At 38.1% G+C, this 23893-nt stretch overlaps 2 protein-coding genes across 9 annotated transcripts; one reads left to right on the top strand and one right to left on the bottom strand.

Annotated features, from left to right (window-relative positions):
- Positions 1 to 217: 217 nt before the first annotated feature.
- LOC133724888 (probable serine/threonine-protein kinase SIS8) lies at positions 218 to 15594 on the top strand. 8 transcript variants are annotated; one of them, XM_062151788.1, is made up of 17 exons: positions 218 to 475; positions 2787 to 3184; positions 3899 to 4102; positions 4475 to 4663; positions 4790 to 5049; positions 5166 to 5285; positions 5480 to 5569; positions 8271 to 8366; positions 9012 to 9098; positions 10597 to 10708; positions 12070 to 12298; positions 12941 to 13064; positions 13262 to 13281; positions 13398 to 13554; positions 14803 to 15091; positions 15199 to 15271; positions 15385 to 15594. In XM_062151788.1, exons 2-17 carry the CDS (start codon positions 2936 to 2938, stop codon positions 15465 to 15467), a joined length of 2382 nt encoding a protein of 793 aa, XP_062007772.1. In that variant the 5' UTR covers positions 218 to 475; positions 2787 to 2935; the 3' UTR covers positions 15468 to 15594. The 8 variants fall into 8 exon arrangements, with proteins under 8 accessions (XP_062007772.1, XP_062007775.1, XP_062007774.1 ...); XM_062151787.1 differs by having other exon boundaries at positions 219 to 475; positions 9006 to 9098; XM_062151791.1 differs by lacking the exon at positions 5480 to 5569.
- Positions 15595 to 15763: 169 nt separating this feature from the next.
- Positions 15764 to 18373, bottom strand: LOC133724887 (F-box/LRR-repeat MAX2 homolog A). The gene has a single exon (XM_062151786.1). The coding sequence runs from the start codon at positions 18342 to 18344 to the stop codon at positions 15927 to 15929; it is 2418 nt and encodes an 805-aa protein (XP_062007770.1). The 5' UTR covers positions 18345 to 18373; the 3' UTR covers positions 15764 to 15926.
- Between the last annotated feature and the right edge of the window lie 5520 nt (positions 18374 to 23893).

Below are 23893 nucleotides of genomic sequence, written 5' to 3'. Positions count from 1 at the left end.
ATTTACACCTTTCACACTTCTTATTTAAAAAAAAAAAAACAGAAAAAAGAACAATATAATAAAAAAAAAAGAAAGAGAAAGGGTGTTTCACGCGGATGAAGGTGTGGATGTTGGTGAGCCAACCGCAGTGCCAGCTGGCTGTCGGGGAGAGGTCCCCAGATCCCTCGTCGCTCTGCACGTGACTCACCATCTCACTCTCCCTCCCTCCCTCCCTCTCTCCAAAACCCCATCGCTTTCTTCCTCCTCATCGATCTCTCTCTCCCTCTCTCTCTCTCTCTCTCTTCTTTCCTCGTTTGCATCACTCTATATATACCACAGCCAGCTCTCTCTCTCATCTTTTCCTCTCTCTCTCTCTCTCTCTCCATCACTGTTAAACGCTATGCAAATTCTTGCTGAGAATCGCGATGTGAATTGAGATTCAAATGCTACTGCGCACGAAAGGTGGTCTGGATTCGAATTCTTGGATCTGCTGGCGGTAATTTCCTGCTTCTTCTTCTTTTCGAGGTTTTTCTAATCTAATCTTTTCCGTTTTACTCATCCTACATTTGAATCCGCGGAATCGTGAATTTCAGTCTTTCTTGGCGATGTGTGATTGTGTTTTTCGTTGATTAGTGGAAGCAGGATTTAGATTTGCGTAGAAATGTAGGGCTCTAGTGTAACTCTAGTGGCGATTTGAACTGACTTAGGGGGAGCATTCTGTGATTAGGTCTTTATGGAGTGATGGATTTTGTCTAATTCCGATGCTTAAGCTTTGTTCATGTCATATGAACATGTGCAGGCCTAAGTGTAAGACTGTAGGTTTCATCTTTTTTATTTCTTTCTTTTGTGATTGCAAAGGTCTAGTGTTCCCGGTGCTTGTGTCAATGTTTTTGAGTTGGGCAATTATGAGTTTGGCTTTGCGAGGATCTAGAGAGGCACTTTCGTATCCTAGGATGCACTCATTTGGTGTCCGTGGCACGGCACGGGGATACAAAAGTGAGGGAGAAAAAGACCTAGGATTCTTTTGCTATGTGTGTCTCAAATTGAGGGGTTAACTTGCTATGGATCACAAATTGAGGTGACTTGGGAAAGATTTAAGTGATGCTCATTGCTTTTAAATCCATTGAGATTTTGACCCTAGAGGTCATGTTTGGAAGCATCACCCTATTGTAGGTTATTACCGGTCTTAGAGTTCCTACTTGCTTTCAATTTTGCCCAGTGTCGTCTCTTTTGTTTTAACATAAGGTCATAGAATAGTTACTTCAAAATAGGATGTTGATTGATCCATGGGAAAAATAGGAATGGCAGACGTGGAGGCTTTGTGTGATGATATTGAAGTGTAGATGATCATATTAAATGTAAATTGTACTAATTCAGTAGCTAGGAGACAGGAATGGTATTGTTTTCAACTTTATTTTATAAAAATAAAATACTGGAAGAAAATTAAAAGCACCTTTATCTTGGCATATAATTACAAACTACACCATATCCATGTAATAAGCTCTGTGATTGCATCACAAGTGTAGACCTGCTTATACTAATACATTTATTAGTTCACTAGCTGCTACAATCTTAAATTTCTTTGTTAATGCTAGAATTATAGCAAGTCTCTATATTACTGAATTTCATGATCAATAATACTGTAAAGAAGTATGGAAACTTATGGAAAAGAAAACCCATGAAACACTGCCTATTTAATGAAAATTTGTCAGTTTAATGTTTTGATCTAGATTGTTAGCTTTCTGCTACATTCCTATGCTAAGTCTCTTCTACCTTAGTTAGCTCTCCCTACTGACTTCTCTCATGTATATACAGTTACCTACTTATTCCATTTCTTTAATCTCTCCTCTTTATTAGGCAGGCCAGCAGCGTACATATAATGAGAACGCATGTTGTAAACAGTGGATATCCTCTAAGAGCCATTTCTTATTGTAGATTCCTGTAACTAAGACTATGGGAAGTTAAAAGAGTGTGTGTGTGTGTGTATACACACATTCCACAGCAGTATACTTGTAGTAAATTACATTCCCCGTTATTTTGTTTATCATTTCAAATAACATACATAAGTTTATTACAGTTTACTTTGGGAGAGAGTAAGATTCCATTCAGCTCTTTGGGTTTCTGTTTTTGGTGGCTTTCAAGTACTGCACTTTCTCTTATTTTCTGATAGATTGGAAAGCTGCAGTAGAACAGTAGTTTAGGGTTTCTGTTGTTCATAGGGTGGTGTGTGCAAATCCTAGTTGGTACTGTATTTTGTGAAGTTTTTTCTGTTCATCTCTAATGTTGACATCTTACCCACTTTCAATGTGTTTTCGTTCGATCAATAGAATTTGTATGTTGTTGTTGTTGTTGTTTTTTTTTTTTTTTAAATTTACTTTAGAAACGAATCCATAATCTCTTTCGTGATTGGTTCAGCAGAAGTAAATATATCGAGTGACAGAGTTAAAAGAAATTTGAACTAGTTTTCTTTTCTCCTTTTTCTTTCTTTCTTTGAGCTTCTGATGTCAAGCAGTATAATTTCAAGTAGATTTTTAATCTTTGTGTTGGTTCATTGTCTATTGTGTTCAGGATGTTTAGCTATGTCTACTTTCTATTCTTTAGCTGATATATTTCATATTTACTTTTAATTTACTGTATTCATTAGATACTTTTTGTTAATTAGAATTTACGATTTTCCATTTTTACCTTAGTTGAGTGTGTTGCTTAATTCTGCTCTTCTTTTGGTGCTTCTTCAGAAGCCCTTTAAGCCATTCTGTTTTAGATTATTTCATCTTTGACGTCAAATTTTGACTTTGGTATATTTGCAGGTCTTATGGCCTCCAGCCTAACGAAGTCGGTACCTTTGAATTTTGTAGCTCTTTGTTTTACGTCTAAATGACTAGTATTAGGTGGAGGACATCTTTTATGGGGTAGAAAGTGGGGGCGAAATGGTTTTGGATTTTAAATATATAAAGACATGGAGGATACACGAGATGATGCTGGGCCAGCAGAGCAAGGGCCTTCAAATGCTTCATGGTGGCCATCAGATTTTGTGGAAAGATTTGGGTCTGCTTCTTTGGGCTCTCAAGAAGAGACCTTGAGTAACACGGATTCTCCTAGAAGCTTGGATCAAGATGTGTTTTCATCTCAGAAAGCATCACAAGTTCTATGGCAAACAGGAATGCTTTTTGAACCAATTCCCAATGGATTCTACTCTGTAATTCCGGTGAGGTTCAATTTTTGGTTGTAATTAATAGTTATTTGTTGCAGTCATAATTTGTTGCTGCTGTTATAGTTGCTTCTTGTTACATCTTGTATTATGGATGCAGAATGTGGGTGTCTTAGAGATGGATGTGGCTTTAAAGACATATATATATATATATATATATATATATATATATATATATATATATATATATATATATATTGTGGGTGTCTTAGAGATGGATGTGGTTTTAAAGACATATATATATATATATATATATATATATATATATATATATATTTCTATTTCTTTTATAATTTAATATTTACACTGGTGGGTTGACTTTTTATCTTTCTCGGAAAGTTTGCTTTCACATATTGTAATTTTTGGTATGTTTCAAGTTCTCTGCATGGTACCCTGTTTGCCTGCTGTGACTGTGTTCTTTGAAACAGTTTTTAAGAAATGATCTTGATTGATTCTTCCCTTTCCTTAAAAATGCGAACATACATAACATGGATCACTCACTATCCTCGTCTAAAAATTATAGTAACAATGCACATAAGTGAAGAGCTAGCACTGCATTGTTGATAATTTGATATAGTGATGTTATTTGGATGTAGCACTCTATTATTCCAATTATTGGCTTTATTGATAACTTTATATTAACTCCTCTCAACTTGTTTACCAGTACTAGATGTTTGATCATTGAAGTTGAATAAATGTGTCAATATATAGGAGAAAAGGCTCAAGGAGGGTTTTGATGATATTCCTACTCTTGATGAGCTTCATGCTTTGGAGGCAGAGGGTTTGAAAGCCGATATTATTCTTGTAGATACTGCAAAAGACAAAAAGTTGTCCATGCTGAAGCAACTGATTGCAGCACTAGTGAAAGGATTGAACTCAAATCCACATGCAATGATAAAAAAGATTGCTGGATTGGTGAGAATATTATTTGATTTTCTATATTTATTTTGTTTGAAGCTACCTCGTGTCAACACTCCATTTGATCTAATTTTTAATGTATCATCCAATGTTTTCAATTGTCAACAACTGCTACTTTTATGTTGTACCATTGATCATTTGTAATCCTAATAAGATACGAGTCATGATGCCATATTGATCTGCAATTTGGTTCTGGTCAAAATGCTACCATCTTGCCACTTAAACCAAATAAATTTCTTTTGTTTACAGAGGCTAAAAGCATATGATTGTTGAAAATGGGTCATTTAAACCCTACTGTTATGCTTAGCCATGCTGCTTATTTAATTTTCAGTTTTCAATTTTAATTGTTTAACTCCAATGCCTGCACAGGTTTCAGATGTTTATAAACGGCCAAACTCAGAAAGTCCAGCAAAAGCTGCACTGGAAGAAACCTCCCACATGTTTGAGAATAGAGGAGTTCAGCTACTGGGGCAAATACGGAATGGTTCATGTCGTCCTCGAGCAATCTTGTTCAAAGTTCTAGCAGATACTGTTGGACTTGAAAGTCGGTTAATGGTGGTAAGTTTTAAATAACTCTTTTTAGTTAATAAAAATATGCTATAATTTCTTGTCAATCACCAGTAGTACTATCTGAATGGCTTTCTTTCAATTATTTTTTTTGTTTTTGTGTTTTTGTTTTATTAGGGTTTGCCTAACGATGGGACTATTGAGTGTGCGGACTCATATAAGCATTTGTCAGTGATAGTTGTGTTGAACTCTGTTGAACTGTTGGTCGACCTAATGCGGTTTCCAGGCCAGCTGATTCCTCGTTCAACCAAGGCAATCTTTATGACCCATGTATCTGCAGCAGGGGAGAGTGATTCTGCAGAAAATGACTCCTGTGATTCACCATTAGAACCAAACAGTCCTCTATATGGAGTTTCAGAGAGAGTGGATCCTGACAGGTTAGCTGAGTGCTTGATTGAGCTTGGGAGTTTTAAACCTGTAATGCCTGATGTTATTGATGCAAGGCGTAGTGCACAAAATTGTAATGTAGTTATTTTATATTCTTCTGTTGCAGTGCTGAAAAGGATGAGAGCCTTCAGTTCCGCGGAAGATTTGACGTTGCCTCAAATGTAGCAGGTCCTTCATTGCGAAATATGATGTTGCGACCTACAGCTGCTTTTGATAGAAAACTGAGGTAATTTACATAATCCGACCTGACATGTTCAATTGTAATTCATAGATGACTTCTGCTATGATCTCCCTATCATGTGTGCTTTGTATTCTACTTTCCATGATGTTGTCTATTATCTGGTCATGTGCTTGATTTGAAACCTCTAAAATGCTGACTATGAAATATTTGTTACCACACCATTTGTTCAAATCCTTCAGTTTATCACATAGTGAACCCAACATTGCAACTACTTTTTGGCGGCGTAGCCGGAGAAAGGCCATTGCTGAACAGCGGACTGCTAGTTCGAGGTTTTTCTTAATCTCATCGTGTTTTGTATTCGTGTCTTTCAAATTTGGTGTTCTCAGTTGTGAAGATTCAGAACTCCTTATTGTCCATCATGCTAGATTCCATGTTTTGGTGTGGGTCTAGGTGAAAAGACCACCAGTTTATTTTTGAAAACAACTTGGTTTTCTTTTTCCGCATGAGTATACTTGACTTGTGAACCTTTCATATCCTTGGTTTGTATCTTATATAACTTCTAGAACCTGAAAAAAGGAGAACCTGCATTCAGACATCATACATCCTTCAGTTTAGGAGTGGATAATAGGATTAACTTTGCTATACAGTTCTGTTGTTGTGAAAATGGGACTCTGTTCAAGAAGTGTCATACTAATGGATGAGAGGAAGATGACATGATACAAGCTAGTTTGATAATAGATTATTGAGCTGATACTGGTTTTACTGGTTCTGCTGAAAAATGTCTAGAAATGAGTAAAAGTAATTGCAAGGGGAGAGTGTCATATACTCCTATGTAATGAATGAGAAAGATGACATTAATCATGCTAGTAAAAGAAAAAAATTAATGAGCCGAAGCTGGTTTCTCGTTTCTGCTGTAGAACGTCTTCATAAATAAGTAGAAGTCACTGCAATGTTGCAGCTTTGTAATCACCATGGCTATAATTGATTCGTTAATAAAGGTGCATGTCAAAGTAGTGATCCTGACATATAGCTCCCTTGAATTTGACCGAGTTATGGATGTTGTAAGTAGAAATGACACTGGCGAGAGAAGCATTTGTGGTTGATTCAAGTCAGTGCCGTACTGGGTCATTGGACTGTTTGTGTATGACTTTCCATTTTCAAGTCAAACTAGTGATCCATGGTTATCTGCCTTGTAATCTAGTGTCTTACATGGGATGAGGAGGTGGACACTTGTGGGATAGAATTTAATATCTTATAAAACAAGTTAGAATTTTATGATGACCTGTTAATGTGTGGTTTTCTGGGACCTTGGAGGTATTTTGATCTTGGATCAGAGGAGCACCAAATATAAACGCATGAAATTAGACGGGATATAGATTCAAATGAGTTATACTTGGAGGTTCATATCATGAATACATGGTTCCATCCTTTTTCTTAATCTACAATCTATGCTAACAAGATGTTCAGCCTAGATGATTAAATAGTCTTTATCCTAGATGGAGAGGATTGCTGGGTTGGGTAGGCAGTTTCCAAAGATTAGTTGTCAGATTATCATGGTGCTTCAGTACTATGGCCGAGGGTTTGAATATCACCTTGGATTGGGGCAGGACTGATTTGGAAAGCAAAAGTTCCTCCAAAAATCAAAGTTCTGGTGTGGATAGCAGCTCATGCAAAGCTCAACAAATGTGATTTTCTTCAGGAAAAAAAAAAAAACAGCAAGCTACGTCCTTCTGTTTTGGGAACCATAAATGGCCTGGGAAAACAGTGAAGGAAGTTATTCTTGGTTGAGCCAGAGGTGTTGATCTCGCTGTTAGTTTTCTTTTTGGGGCTACACCTAGGATAGATGATTCAGGAATAAAGAAACGAGGAACAATAGAAACATTGGTGGACTGGCAGTCTCTTATCCAGCAAACACTGGAATGAAAGGTACAAAACAGGGAAAAAGAATCACACAGTTACACAGATCTGGGAAATATAAACCACCTAAGTTGTATCCGGAAGTCAAAATTTCCACCCAAAGATCAAGATCTTAGGCTGGTTGGTGGTGCTTGGGAGGGTTAATACCTGTGATATTCTTCAGCAAGGAAGACCGAATGCTTGTTTTTTTCCCATTGGTGTGTTGTGTTATGTGCAGGGAATGAATGGAGACCATGTATTTGTGCAGTGTGAAGTTGCTTCTCACTTGTGGGAGAGGCTATTTTTGGAGGTCTGGTTTTAAGTGTAAGGGGATCTGGTTTCGGAAAAGGTAAAAAGGCTAAGGTTCTATGTGGTTGTAACGTGCTAGCTATCATCACTTGGGTGCTTTGGATGGAGAAAAATAGAAGAACTTTTAAAGATTACAGAGGTGTAGGGCTGGAGGAACTTTGGATTAGAGTAAAATGCCTGGTAGATTTATGGGCTTCTGTTTCAGAGGAATTTAGAGATTACAACACGTCTTTAATTATGATTGACTGGATGGCAGGTGTAGTGTAGGCTCAGTTTCTTTGGGAGTTTTATCTGCTTCAGTTAAGAGTTTGTAGTGTTGGTCTTTCTAGTCTTTAATGTTAATTTCCTCGTTGCTTGTGGACTTCTTGTCCACTTCTATTGAGTAACATGCTCATATATAGAGATGGTTACATGTGGGAAATGTACTTTTTCATCCAACTCAATTAGCAGGTCACATGTATCTTAGGTGCAGTCTAGGCTCAGTTTCTTTGGGAGTTATGTCTGCTTCAGTTAAGAGTTTGTAGTGTTCTTTCTAGTCTATGATGTTTCTTTTTTTCCTTCTCCTTGTTGCTTGTGGAGTTCTTGTCCACTTTTATTAACATATAGAGATGCTTACATGTGGGAAATGTATAACTCTAGCGTCCAACTCAATTATCAGTCACACGTATCCCTGTTTTTGTATGTATGTATGATTTGTGGTTGGAATTGTGTTTAATTTACTGGCTAGGATATCTAAAGTTGTTCAGAATTCCTGTTCTCTTGAAGCAATGTCATCATTTATTTGTTTGCTGTAATTATTTTTTTTCCTTTCATTTGGTTTTTCAGTCCAGAACATCCTTCCTTTCGGGCACGTGGCCGGTCCATGCTCGGTGGTGATAGGAAGTCTTTTAGAGATTATGCTGATGACATGCCTAAATCAAGGTTTTATTTCTATTGATCTTATAATAATCCCTTTACATGAAAATTAGATCTAGTGATAGGTGTTATAGTTAATTATCCAGACTTTTCTTGCATCCTAAGGCAATGAATAGACAGCAGTCATACAAGTCTTATTCCTTAACTAAGGAACATGCATCACCTCATTATTTAGATGTCTTCCAGATTGGCTAGGTGTAGAGGTGGATGGTGGGATTAGCAATTGTGAGTGCACTCTTTTTGGCCCAAACTGATTGCCAGTACTTAATGTAGCTTTCAGTCTTTTTTGTTTGTGATGGGGTTGAGGGAGTGGGGAGCAGCCATTTTTGGTTACATGGTGTGTACCTCAATTGTCATTACATGTATACTATATTTCGGAGGAGACGTCAATTAGAACTGAATTTTTGACACATATACTGCTTATTTGTTAGAAAGCATTGGAAATTTTCTTTAATAGGATTATAAAGTTAAACCATTCATATCAGGCTTGGTGTTATGGTCTGCTGAATTTTGAATTGAATACTACTATCTTTTATTAATATTTTCTTTTGTCTTGTATTGGATGTTTCTTTCCTAGCTTATCTACATAACCTCAAAAATATTTATATTCATGCTGGACTGCTTGTCCTCAATTCTTGATTGTAGCTACAGGTCAGATGGTGCATCAACATCAGAAGCGCGTAGATTAAGAAGAAGAAGCATTAGTATTACTCCAGAGATTGGTGATGACATCGTAAGGTTGATGTTTATTTCATGTTTTCCAAGAGAAGTGTTTACTTCATTATAGATTGTTATTCTCCATTGTGGCAAACTGATATTTTCCCCTGTATTAAATTTCCGTGCATCTGTTTGGTTTAGTTTATTGGGCATGCTCATACCTTTTTTGTCTCCTCTTTAGTCTTTATAGTCTCTTTATACTGTTAGAATGTGATTTGCATCTTCCATTTGATTTTATTGTCAGAACTTAAGACCAATGTAATTTTTGATATAATCTGAAAGTTATTTAATGAAGAGAAGTTTTCATGGTTCATTTGGAATTGTACTAGGAGAATAAAACCTGAGGAAAAAATAATAGGCGTTGTTTTTGGTTTTGTTATCAAATATATTATACTTTATGATCATATATTGTCGTTAGAGATGAAAGATGATGTCATATTTGTTCCTTTCTTGGCCCACAACATGTATATTTTTTTTGGGTATTCCTGGGTGCTTTGCGATATAATTGCTGATGTAAGGATCACTAGGAACTTGTTGTGAGGCAGAATGCTGTTAATAGTTTAATACATCTATCAACAATTTCTTACACAGAAAGGCAAGTAAACTTTTAAATTTAGGTTCTCTTTCTTAAATTTAGGAACATTTAATATTAACAGTTGTGCCCTATGGATTTGATATTTCATCACTTAGCGTTGATGGATTCACCTATAAGAGCATTTGGAGCCATGGAAATAAATCTGTCAAGGAATGTAATCTGATTATAAAGGATCTCTTGCGGAGCCTTATAGGCTGCTATTATATTTTGATCTTTGTGTGCGGAGGTTTTAACTTAAATTTTTTTTTTTCCTTTATCATCATATTGCGCCTTACCAGAAGTACTCTTGTCAAGGATAGATTGAATTTGGTGAGTAAGGGAGGGATTGACACTTAGTTAACTTTGATTAAAAAGCAGAAGCACCAATTAAAGTTTTAGGGTAATAATGTAAAACTGAGCTGATAGCCTGATACAACGGTGAAATGTTCGAATATAACTAGTTCACTTTCATGCTGCAAAACCAATATGGACTAGCTAGTGGAAAAATTTCTGCACTCTTAAACCATATAAGGCGCTAATCTAACAGATCATTAGATGTTGATTTTCATATGGCGACATTCATAGTCTATGGTAGAGTAATTCGTTGGATTTCTTCAAGCTATTAGCCTTGTACTACCTTTTTAGTCCATAGTAGTTTGTTATTTGCACTTGTTTTCAATTATTCGCTTGGATTAATCACTGTAGCATGTCGAAAGCAATGGTGAGTTGACTCACTGTTCATTTGGCTCAAACCATAGAGCGGTCCTTATACTTGGTATATGATGATAGTCTGTGTATGACTTGGTTAATTTGTCTATGCATAGTTTGATCATACTTTCCACAGACCCATCATTCTTTGGATCACGCTTTAAATGTTATTTATCTGATTTTTGGATTTGTATATATCCATAACTCAATAACTGGGTATTCAATCAACAACATTAGGGCTGTACGTGCGATGAATGAAACATTGAAGCAAAACCGTCTCTTAAGAGGGCAGGGAGACGAGAGGTCATACAGCCACTCTTCAAATGACAGTAATAATCTTCAGAATAATGTATGTTTCTCTCGTTCTGCTGACTTTATTTTAACTTGGTCAATTCTACATCAAATAAGTTTTTTTTCATAATACTCTTGAGTATGATACTTTGATAAACACATGATATTGACAAATATTTATTTTGTACTGGAAATTATTGCTTCTAGCGTATGCTTATATTTGAAGGATATATGGTGTATTTGTTTAGTAATAGGAAAGTGTTTGTGACACATTGAAGCTATGTCAACTGGATGCCTGTACTTGTTGCTTTGTTATGTATCAACTGCTTTCTATATTTCTGTGTACAAAATTGAGGCTTAATATCTGCTCACCTGAATGCATATAAGTTATGGTATGTTACCATGTTTTAGGGAAGCTGGAGGTAGATCTTATTTATTAATCCTTATGCTATTCCTGTAAACTACCGTATAAGTAGGAATCTCTTTATACAGTAGGTAACTCCAAGGTGTGGTTCCATGATCAAAGTATGAGATTTGTTAGGTCCCCATTTAAAACTTATTGCTGAAAATAATAATGAAGAAGCCAAAAATAGGGATCAAGTCTATACACTGGTTTTGTCTGTTATATATGGTCATACATTCAGGATTAGATAATTAAATAGTTTCCTATTTGGCCAAGTTTTTAAAAATATTATCCTTAGAAAGGGACTGCAAAAATATATCTTCGAATTAATGGACCATGTTGTGGGTTGGGTATTAAAGAGTCACATTGGAAAAACCAGAAAATATTGTATTCAAGTCCATGATTCTCAGTAAAATTATGGTTTTGATTCTTTAAAATGCCATATTTCTTTACTTGTTTTGTATGAGTACTTATCAGATAGCATGGAAAATGCACATGTAAGATATTTAGAACTCATGTTGTTCTCCTCAAAAGGAAAAATAAAACTCAAATGTCATCTTGTCTTTCGCTTTTCCTTTGCAATGTCTCCAAGGCACTTCAATTTAGGACAAAATATGTTTCTTCTTTTCTTTGTCCGTTAAGGCGCCTAGCGCAGATTGCATAGAGTACTCAGTTTTTCTTACAAATTTGTTATAAGCTAGTGATCTCAGCTATTTCTCCATGACTTTTATTTACTTATTGGACGGTCATACATATAGTACTTTGATAAAGAAGATAATGGTAATCATGTGCCTTGCCAAATGCGCAAATTCTCTAGTGCAGAAAGTATTTCTTAAGATTATTTTTCTTAACAGATTGCATAGAGTACTTTGTTAGTTTTCTTATTACAAATCTCAGCTGTTAGATTTCTCCATGACTTTTATTTACTTATCAGACAGCCATACGTAACACTACTTTGATCAAGAAGATTGTGGTGAAATTCTCATTGAAGCCTGCTTATATGTTTTCTTCCTCAGGACCAAATCAGTACACAGAAAGCAATATCATTACCTTCATCGCCGCATCAGTATAGGAGCCAAACATCTGAGAGGGCTGGACCTTCAGAATTCACGAGAAGTGCTGAACTGGTTTCAACATGGAACAGAATTCTTGAATCTGCCACATTTGATAACAAACCTCTATTGCCTTACCAAGAATGGAATATTGATTTCTCAGAATTGAGTGTTGGAACTCGTGTCGGAATAGGTAAGAATTAACTTCTATAAAACTTCACTGCTCTCTGTTTCTTTTCTAAATCTAGCTGCTCTTCCAGCTTGATTTAGATCGTTTCTTTCATGAACTTGTGATTCTTTTTAAGTTATTGTTGGGTGTTATATATATATACTGCAGTACTAAGTGTTCCAACAGAAAATTTAAAGGTCCTAATAGTGTTGGCATTGACATCTGAGTAACTTTGCTGCAGGAAAAAGGTGATATATCATAGCAGTGCTAACTCGTAGATTTACATCATTGTTCAAGTTCATGAACACATCAGTACATCATCATTCCTTTTGTTTTACGCGATCACAGATAGTAATAAAGTTTTCACAAGTAGGAGAAAAATTTCAAATAATACAAGATACTTTTGCGTAGAAGAGTTTCTGATTAATGTTGCTGGTCGTTTATGAAGTTTGGTACTCTCATTAAGACACTGTGGTAATTGCATGAGATCACTTCCAACTTCAGGCTGCTCTCTTACATGCTGTGTGTCCATCTTAATCTAGCAAACATTAGGTTTCCCAGAATATAAGAAGCTTCACTTGTCTAGGAAAAGCATCTAGTTCACCATTCTGAAAAACAAAAGTTTAACTCATTGAGCATATTTTTGTTGCTTGTTCCATTTTTCAGGATTCTTTGGAGAAGTCTTTCGTGGCATTTGGAATGGAACAGATGTTGCAATTAAGGTTTTTTTAGAGCAAGATCTTACTACTGAGAACATGGAAGATTTCTGCAATGAAATATCCATTCTTAGGTATTTTCTCAGCGACACCTTCATTGTTGTGTTCTGTTTTTTTTTTCTCTTGTTGCTGCATTATTTAATAATTATTATTATCATTATTTTTGTTTTCTTTTATTGCTGCATTATTTATTAATTATTATTATCATTATTAATTATTATTTATTAATTTCTGATGAACTCTTTATCGTGTTGTGTCTCTTTGTTTCCAGCCGCATTCGGCATCCAAATGGTACTACCTCTAATTATGCAAGCCATATTTCTTTTTCTCTTTGAAATTTGTATATATATTCTGATACAAATTTCCTTTGTTTTCCACTGATTTGAGATTGACCATGTTTTCTGCAGTCATTTTATTTCTGGGTGCATGCACAAAGCCTCCACGCTTGTCAATGGTTACAGAATACATGGAGATGGGATCCTTGTATTATTTGATTCATATAAGTGGCCAGAAGAAGAAGCTTAGCTGGCGAAGGAAACTAAAAATGTTGCGAGATATATGCAGGTGTGTTAAGTCTATCCTTCCATAACTCATTGTCTCAGTTCTTTTGGGCACTACATATGAGATCTACATAACAGATTTATGCTCTTTTACAATTATGATATTATCAAGCTTATCAAAATTTAGATTAAGCGGTACTCAGCATATGGCAAGAAAATATTCCGAAAGATAATCACAACAAGAAATGAACAGTTAGAAGTCAAAATGGGTATCACATTGTTAGCTATAATAGGGATAATATCAGGCCTTTGAACGTCTCTCTGACACTCCGATGCATTATTTACCAGCTTGCTTTACGATTATAGGGAAGTTATGTAGATAGTAAAATAGACGAGAAAGAGCCATTTAATTAGTATTATCATTTCAGCTTTATCGGACTTTTTTTTCTCTATTTATTGGATCACATTGATGACCAGAGTCTAGAGGAGGTATCTTGATTTGACTAATTTATGGAAGGTTCCAAAAATGTTCCCTGAAGTGGGGAAAAAATGACTGTTAAGATAATTGCAGTGGCTAAAGGAATAGTCCCAGCAATGCAATCAAATAATGAGTAAACTTCAACGGACATTTAGTAGATCACTGTGAGCAGTGCGTGGATTATGGTTAAATGTTTTCTTTAAGATCTAGATTAAAAGATGGCAAGACTCGATGAGTTTTGATCTGCTGTATAGTAATGTTGCCAGTGCGGTAGATCTCGGTTTCTAAATGAAAAAATAATTGCTCCAAGTAAATGGGTGGAAAGAATTAGAAACGAGATTCATGTGGCCAATGGACACGTCAGTGGCCTCCCACATATAATTGTCTGATTAAAGTATCATATGTTGTCAGTTCCTATATGCTGGCTATGCTAGAAATGTAGAAGGATCATTCTCAAAATATTTCATTGTTTTTCTTCGAGGTGTTGAATTAATTTTGGCTCATAGATGTTTTACAGAACCGTGTGAAACAATTTCATCTTTGTTTGCTTGCAACGTTTCTGCAGATGGTAGAAATGGAAGATTTTATCCAAGTAGCATTTTAGGCTGTGAACTTCATTGACGTAATATAAACTATGATCGTAACCTTGCTAAGAAATTTGGCTTGTCTTTAGATTCCATACAATAGGTTCTTGCAGAGGATTATCATAATTATCAAAATACCACTTGTCCATTTAAATAAAAATAAAAAAACCATATAATTGATGTATGAATGCATTCATCATTATGATTGTAAGTAGTGTAGATTACTGACTGGATTTTTTGTTGGCCAAAGGGGGTTGATGTGCATACACCGCATGAAGATAGTTCATCGTGACCTAAAGAGCGCAAATTGTCTAGTGAATAAGCATTGGGCTGTCAAGATTTGTGATTTTGGGCTCTCAAGAATGATGACTGAGGCAAACATGAAGGACTCCTCATCTGCTGGAACTCCTGAATGGATGGCACCTGAGCTCATCCGAAATGAACCCTTCACAGAAAAGTGTGATATATTCAGCTTTGGGGTGATAATGTGGGAGCTCTGCACTCTAAATAGACCTTGGGAAGGTGTACCACCAGAGAGGGTATGTGTTGGTCAGATTTCACTCCTTGTTTTGATCATATAGCTTGTAGCATCTCAGGATACTGTACTTTTAATCAGTTCAGTGACTCATAGTCTTCTTCTATTCAGGTTGTTTATGCTGTTGCCAATGAGGGTTCACGGTTAGACATTCCGGATAATCCACTAGGCAGGCTCATCTCAGGTATGGGCAATTTGAAAGTGTAATGGTTCATCAACTATCTAAAAACCTTTGATTTAGCTGCCGTACATTTTACATCCAAACCCTACAATCTCTGCTTTTATCTTGGATTACAGATTGTTGGACAGAGCCGCATTTACGACCAACCTGTGATGAGATACTTTCGCGCTTGGTAGACTGCGAATACTCACTTTGCTGATACAATCTTGTTTCTTTATGTATAGAAAACATGGTAGAGGTGTTACATTGTATTCTCTCGGCTTAAGGTGTATCCTGTTGTTAACTTCCCAATCATCGTAAAATTTTAAGCTTGATTTTCTTTTTTCCTTTAAAATTTTTCATCATCCAATCCAATGTGGCAACTCGGCTTTTTGTGCAATCAAAGCAAGTTAGTTGGTTTACAGACTTAAGCTGGACTTCGTTGTTGCTATTGTTTCGTAACTGCACTCATATAATGAGAAGGAAAACTTAAGTCTATTTGTTGGCCAACGGAAATGATAAAATGAGGAACGAACATGTTCAGAACTCCGTAAGCCTTTCAGCCTCTTGTAACCCCGAAAGAAAAAAAAAAAAAAACGTACAGAACTCTTACATTCTTAATTACTAACATAATCTGACTGCTTGTGATCCATACTATTGACTCTCAGTAGTTCCACTTTCAATCAAGGATTAGGCGCCTGTTCAGCGCATCTTCAAAGCGACAGCACGAGTCCACCCTCATCTCTGTACTCATTTCATTTTCAGGCGCTGGATAGTAATCCCCTCTCAGTTGCACATCCCTTAAGCTGAGGTTGAGGTTTGGGTTTCTCACAAGGAACATCATGAAATGTTCGTGAGCAGTACCATGGATGAAAAGCTTCCGGAGAGTGATGCATTCTGCCAGCAATCCGGCAGCTGGAAGCCAGAGACTCCTCTGGTTCACATCCCGGTCTTGAGGTGGCCAATAATCGACTTCGCTGAGACTCAAGTCTCCAATCCCAGAGAGGAAGAACCTCTCCCAAAGTGACAAGTCCATCTGTCCTGGTGGAGCAGTCAGTGCATATCCCACAGTATCACCACAATCCAGCTTCATCTTTGACAGCCGAGGAAAACGGGATAGGCAGCTCAACCCGAATTCTCGCTGTGTGGGCTTGTGCCTTCCCCTGCAATCGCCCTCGACCCGGATCTGAATCTCCTCCAGATTGGGGCACTCGTCCAGACCCACCTCTGGCAATGATGTCAGCAACTCCCCCACCTCAATCCAAAGTGATAGGTAGTGCAGCCTTTCCCAAGTCTCATCACTCCAAAACCCATTTCCATTACCATGGCCATTTCCATTCGCGTAGCCATTGGTTGGCATATACGAACAGTCCCCATCTGATCCATACTTGCACTTCTTGCTGATCCTGTGCTCGTAATCATCACTCCATTTCAGGTCCATGTCATCATTACCATTCCGACTCATCACAACACTTTCATCATCACCAACATCATAATCATTGACTTGATTGAGATCAAAGTCCCGTGGCCAGACACAATCTATGTGCAGACGTTGAATCCGATCGCGAATTGGCTCCAGAGCACACACTGAGCCTGCAGCATCCAGGTTCTTACAGCAAGATATGCTCACATCAACTAAAGTCTTCCTCAACAAACAAGCCAGCGTCCTCAACCCCTTCACTGTAATTTTCTTGCATCCATACACCTCAAACTTGGCAAGCTTACAACACCCTCTCGCGATTTCGATCAATCCCATATCTGTCAAATCTGCAGAGTTCTTAATCGACAGTGACTCCAGCCCTTGACATAGAGCAATGCCGTCGAGCTGGGACCCAACCGCCGAGCACAGCCCATGGAACTGCCCAACCTTAAGAGCTCTCAGTCTGGGACACTTGGAAGCAAGAACCTCCAAGGCCAGTCCACTGTCCCTCACGTTCTTGCACACATCGAGCACCAGCTCTTCCAGCAAAGGAAGCCCGGAGAAGAAGTCGATCAAAGCCGCTCGCCCAATCTGAGCGTCCTCCGATGTGAAACCGTCGTCGTTTGGATCCCCACGAGCGTTGGCCAACGACGACGTATCGATGAGATGGACGACTCTGAGCTCCGGACAATTGGTCGATACGGCCAAGAGAGCCTCCTCCCCGACGAACCCTATGTATCTGGGATCGAACATACAAGCGACGAAGAGCTGCTGAAGCTTGGGGCAGGCCTCGGTGATGGATCGGATCTCGTTGGCTTTGAAACCCTCGGTAAACGACGCCGTCAGGAGATTGAGCTTGGTGAGAGAGCGGGCCACGTTGGGATGGGCTTCCAGAACCGGAGGGAGGTCATCGGTCCAGTAGTAGAATTCCGACAAGTCCAAATCGGAGAGAGTCTGGCATTGCTGGAAGAGAGGATCGAAGTCGGCTCCGAGAAGCGATTGCGGCCGTAGATGCCATCGGACGAGCTTGACGCGGCGGAGTCCCGGCCAGAGATTGGCGACAATCTGGACGGTGGAGGAGGATCGGGAGTAGACGGTGAGGGAGGTGACGGAGGGGAAGGCGACGCGGAGGCGCTGGGCGAGGAGGGCGGGGTCGGTGGAGGAGGCGGAGGGGGAGAGCAGCGCGTGGCCCCACGGCGAGAGGAGGGAGAGGTCGAGGTCGGAGACGGAGGTGAAGCAGGTCGGGATCAGGTGGAGGTCCCGCGCGTTGCCGCGGAGCGTGAGGGAGGTGCGCGTGGCTCTCTCGAGGCTGCTGAATTTGCGGCAGACGAGGGCGACTGAGTTGCGGGAGCGGGTGTCGGAGACCAAGCCGATGATGGCGGCGAGAATCGCCTCCGGCAGGTCTGTGATCGTAGCGGCGGCGGCGCTCATGGTGGTTTTGAGGGTTTTGAGATTGATAGAGATGAATCCAGAAATGAAAGGAGAGTAGGAATTGGGGGTGTGATTTGTCGTGTGGCATGGAGAGCCACGTGAATACGATGCATCTTTATTGGTGAGGGGGGTGTGGGAATGCACGCACTGAGTGGAGCGCGTGGAGGTGCTAAAGTCAGTGTTGATTGAGTTTGGATATGGATATGGATACGGATTCGGAACATGTATGATTCTGTACTCTGCCATCTGTTCGTTCAGTTTTCACCTTCTATAGTTCTATTCAACCACCAGCATCGATGCCTTTAGTTGCCCAACAAAAAAAAGAGCAACCCTAACATCACTTCTTTTTTTTTCATTTAAATCCGTAAAATAATCCAGAATCACCGTCCAAAATGCACGATAAATTACTCGTTGTAAATTGAATCCGACTTGGAACCTTTCACTTATAAATTAAAGACATTATTATCACCAGACTCGATAGTATTAGCTACCTGAATTATGTGTCATGTGCTGCTTGCCACCAAACCGTAACACTTGGTTAGACTTTGGTAGTGGCATAGTGCACGTTTAGAGCCATTGATCATCGCCGGCTCATGCTCCTTAGGTTGTTAGTAAAGAGGTCGACGGCGGAGCTAGCATTTCTATAAAGGAGTTGATTACAGTATATTGTAAAGAATTACGAGTCCAATTAGCTGAAATTTCAGGACATAATATGTACTTTGTATGCAAAAAATAATTACTTTTTTTCTGTTTTTACTAGTAAAAAGTGAGTGAACTTTTAGTTCATTCATCAAATTATGAAGGTGTGAAAGTGAAGTACGTATACATAGCATGTGCATTGTTTGGTACACCAACAAATGATTTACTGTGGGAAGCACAAAGTAGGGTGTGTACCGTCTCGCAACTATTGGAAATTTATAGATAACATGATTTGTGTTTCCTTTTTCCTTTGGTTTCCATACAGGAAAGTACAAAGAACATGATACAGGTGGTAATGGTTGGAGGGACAAGTCACAAGTCGTTTTACTACTTTTGGTGTTTTGTGTTTATGCGGCCGTTTGTAGATGTACATGGACTTTTTGTGGCCTTGGGTAGTGCCCTCTGTCCACAAACTAACAAGCTTATCCATCCATTCTTTCTCCTCCTCCTGCTAAACAACATTTTCCGTTTTATATTGGGTGAATTATCAACAATCATTTTTCTTCTTCTTTCGATTGTGGATAACGGATATTTTAGTCTCGATTAGACAGATAGTGAGATAGGTATAGGGTTTCTTAGTCAATGGAGAAAACGTTGGGTTTACGTTTTCTTAGTGCACTGGACCAATTAATTTTACTTGAAATATAAGCATATGTACATGTATTGAGTTGTATGTGTTTATGTACTTATGAAATGATCCTTGAATTGTAGAATGAACATCATGTTTCCAACATGGCTAGCTGTAACTAGAGAATCACACGATAAACTCCTGCTAAAATTCACTTATTAGGGATAGTTAATATAAAAACAAAACAATTAAAAAAAAAAAACCGAATATGGGAAATCAAACTAGCTAGCTGGGATTCGTCTCTCTCACCCAATCTCTTCAGCTAAATTAGTAAAATGAAATAAAGCATGCACAGTATGACAGTAACCATTAGTGATGGCTACAAAGTCCCATGTGCTCACGAGAAGCCATGGCTATTCCAAGTGGGCTCAGGGTGGCAAGGAGGCACAGGGAGAGAGAGGTAGGTATCAGTGGCCATCAAAATCAAACTATATATATTTCTTGATTAATTGGTGATCGATCTTTCCCGATCAGATGGTGCCTTTCAAGACCGAGATCTACCCTGTCAGACTAGTCAGCGAGAGGGAGATGTAAAACCATAGTTACATGCTCACAACATATGCACAACAATCATAATAGGATTAAGGCTTACCTTCAGCAATCACTGTCATGGATTCCATCTCATGCAGCTGCTAAACACGATCACTGAATATGGTCTTCTGTTACTTACCAACTTGCTTCTCAATGGACAGAACAATATGCAATAGTCGTGGTAGTAATCAGGGACCAATTCATCTGTATATATATGAGACTTAAACCTCAAGAAGCTTCCCATTAAAGCATTCCTTGTCGGTTTAGGTTCCACTCTTAGATTCCTAATGTATCACAACTTGTAGCCTTTCTTGTCGACTAAGCAATGGATTACTATCCTTAATGAATTGATACACTATTCATTAAGTTACTAGTATTGATTTACTGTTTGTATCCATGTTAAACTAGGATTGATATTAAGCTAATCATCAATTACTTTATGATGATATGTGTTATGTCCATATTTGATCTTACAATCTCCCCCTTGGACTCACACATATCATGCTCGATGATTTGCACCAGAGAACATCAAAACCTACTTAACTTACTGAAGTGCGCGCCAGATAACAAACTCAAATCGAAAATCCATTCCAACATGGTCAGATCACAGTTATTTATGCAGAGCAAGAAACAATATACATTTTAACAAAAATGCAGAGTTTCAAAACCACTAACATAAGCTTCTGCAATCCACATATGTTCAACCAGAAGTGATACAATATATGTTAATGTGTATCAACAAGTAAACATATATTAGGTCCTACTTTATGTTTCTAAATCCAGAAACTCAAGCAAATTCACTGAACACTGATGGCTTAAAAATATTGCTTGAACCTTAACATCATGCTTCACATGATTTAAGCCATCTGATAGCAAGTATGATATTCAAAACAAGATGATAATTTCCAAAATAAAACAATAAAGCTGCAGCAAAATCATAACTGGAAATACCTCAAAAGTTTATTGATAATAATAAAATCTGTCATTACAAACAAGTTGTGATAAATAAAGTCAAAAGACCACAACTAAAAAAATACAAGAACTCAAAAACCTTAGAAATTTAAATTGCTCCAACTGGATTAACTCTCTACTGGACCTAAGCATCTAGACTAGCTAAAACTCCAATGTTGGCTGTATGCTTCTGGAATGCTGCTACTGACAATGCCTTGGTGAAGGGGTCTGCTAGCTGTGAATTCGTGTCAATGCTCAAAACAGCTATCTCATCATGCTTAACCCTTTCTCTAACACTGTAATACTTTAAATCAATATGCTTAGAATTATTTGATCTTTTACTGTTCTTGCTAAAGAAAACTGCAGCTTCATTATCGCAATAAATCACAAGTGTGTCTGCCACAATGTGACTTAACACTTTGGTCTGCATCAAGAAATTCCTGATCCAAAGTCCTTCACACACAGTTTCATATACTGCAATAAATTCAGCTTGCATGGTGGAGGTTGAAACTAGAGTTTGCTTCATGGTTTTCCAAGCAACTGCACCTCCTGCTAGCATGTACACGTATCCACAAGTTGACTTCTTGGAGTCTGGATAATTCCCTGCGAAATCAGAATCTGAAAATCCAACGAGGTTCAGATCCTCCACTTGCCTATAAACTAGCATGTGACTTTTAGTTTTCTGCAGGTATCTCAACACTTTCTTCCCAGCTACCCAATGTTCATGGCTTGGATTAGACTGAAATCTTGATAAAATCCCTACTGCAAAAGACAAGTCTGGTCTAGTGCAGACTTGTGCATACATGAGACTTCCTACAAGTCTAGCATAAGGCTTTGACTCCATATTTTCTTTCACAACATCACTTTTGGAACTTTGCTTCTTGGTTAGTTTATCTCCTTTGGACATGGGGACTTCTCCAGTTGCACACTTCTCCATACCAAATCTCTTCAAAACTTTGGTAATATAATTCTGTTGAGACAAACCAAGTAGTCTCTGTGCTCTATCTCTTTTAATCTCAATGCCTAGTACATAGGATGCTTCTCCTAAGTCTTTCATGTCAAAATTCTTTGACAGAAAGCTCTTGGTGTCTTTAAGCAGTTTAATGTTACTGCTAGCCAAAAGTATATCATCAACATAAAGTACTAGGAAAATAAAATTGTTCCCAACTGTCTTCAAGTAAACACACTCATCAACAAGATTCTCTGTAAATCCAAAAGTAGAAATCACAGAATCAAATTTCTTGTACCACTGTCTAGAAGCTTGTTTAAGGCCATAAATTGATTTTCTTAACCTGCATACTAAGTTTTCACTTCCAGCTTGCACAAAACCTTCTGGCTGCTTCATATAAATCACTTCATCTAGTTCACCATTCAAAAAGGCTGTCTTAACATCCATTTGGTGTAGCTCCATATCAAAGTGAGCAACTAAAGCCATGATTATTCTAAATGAGTCTTTTGTAGAAACTGGAGAAAAAGTCTCAGTAAAGTCAATGCCCTCCTTCTGTGTAAAACCCTTGGCAACTAATCTTGCTTTATGTCTCTCTATATTGCCATTTGCATCTCTTTTGGTTTTGAAAACCCATTTACAACCTATAGGTTTCTGATTTGGGTCAGGTTCAACTAATTCCCAAACTGCATTTTGACTCATGGAATTAATTTCTGCTTCCATTGCTAGCTGCCATTGATGAGATTCACTACTTTCAATGGCCTGGTTAAATGTAGTTGGATCATTGTCCTCTGCACAATCTATTTCAATTTCTGCTTCTTGCAGATAAACAATGTAGTCACTATCTTCCCCCCCATAAGTTGGTTTTCTTGCTCGCTGTGATCTTCTAGGCTGAGGGTTGTCAGTTACGTGGTCAGTTACCTGACCAGTGACAGTTACTTGGTCAGTTACGTGGTCAGTGACATGACCAGTGACAGGTACTTGACCAGTTACTTGGTCAGTGACATGACTAGTTACAGGTACTCGACCAGTGACTTGGTCAGATACTTGACCAGTTACATGGTCAGTGACTTGTCCAGTTACAGGTACTCGACCAGTGACTTGGTCAGATACTTGACCAGTTACATGGTCAGTGACTTGTCCAGTGACAGTTACTCGGTCAGTGACATGGTCAGTTGCTTGACTAGTTATAGGTACGTGATCAGTTACTTGGTCAGTTACTCGACCAGTGACTTGATCAGTTACTTCTTGTTCTAAAGGCAATGCTACGCTTATATTCTCATCCGACACAATTTCCTCAAAATCTGAGGATAAATCCTCAAGGTTTGTATTGTGAACTTTTTCACTTAGAAACTTTACTTGATGTGTTTCAAAAATTCTAGGTGAATGATAAGCAGAATATAATTTATAGCCTTTAGATTTATCTGGATAACCTATAAAATAGCAACTAACTGTCTTAGGATCAAGTTTATTCAAGCTTGGATTATAAATCCTAGCTTCTGCATGGCATCCCCAAACATGGCAGTGATGAAGACTAGGTTTCCTGCCACACCAAAGCTCAAAAGCAGTATTTTCTATGGCTTTGCTAGGTGTTCTGTTGCAAATATAATTTGCAGTTTTTAAAGCCTCACCCCACAGAAATTTAGGCAAACCTGTTGTACACATCATGCATCTAACCATGTTCAAAAGAGTCCTATTCTTTCTCTCTGCAACACCATTCTGTTGTGGGTTATAGGGTGTTGTATATTGAGCTTTAATTCCATTGTCTTGTAAAAACAAGGCAAATGGACCCTTTTGTTGGCCGGATTCAGTGTACTTGCCATAGAACTCACCTCCTCTATCTGATCTTACTGTTTTGATTTTCTTTTCTAGTTGATTTTCTACTTCAGACTTAAAGATTTGAAAGGCTTTCAATGCTTGTGCCTTTTCTGAAAGTAGATAAATATAACTGTATCTAGAAAAGTCATCAATGAATGTGATAAAATACACATTTCCACAGATAGTTTGATGCCTAAATGGTCCACATATATCAGTGTGTAT

The sequence above is a fragment of the Rosa rugosa genome, chromosome 1, assembly GCF_958449725.1.
Source record: "Rosa rugosa chromosome 1, drRosRugo1.1, whole genome shotgun sequence".
NCBI classification, from domain to species: Eukaryota; Viridiplantae; Streptophyta; class Magnoliopsida; order Rosales; family Rosaceae; genus Rosa; species Rosa rugosa.
Note: the sequence above shows the minus strand (reverse complement) of the source record. Positions and strands in the feature narration are given on the sequence as shown.

Bases quoted from the DNA above. Each gene is read 5' to 3' on its own strand.
- LOC133724888 (XM_062151787.1), top strand. From the start codon at position 2,936: ATGGAGGATACACGAGATGATGCTGGGCCAGCAGAGCAAGGGCCTTCA. The intron at 3,185-3,898 runs GTGAGGTTCAAT...GTCAATATATAG, and splicing joins GATTCTACTCTGTAATTCCG to GAGAAAAGGCTCAAGGAGGG. The intron at 12,299-12,940 runs GTAAGAATTAAC...TCCATTTTTCAG, and splicing joins TGGAACTCGTGTCGGAATAG to GATTCTTTGGAGAAGTCTTT.
- LOC133724887 (XM_062151786.1), bottom strand. From the start codon at position 18,344: ATGGCAGAGTACAGAATCATACATGTTCCGAATCCGTATCCATATCCA.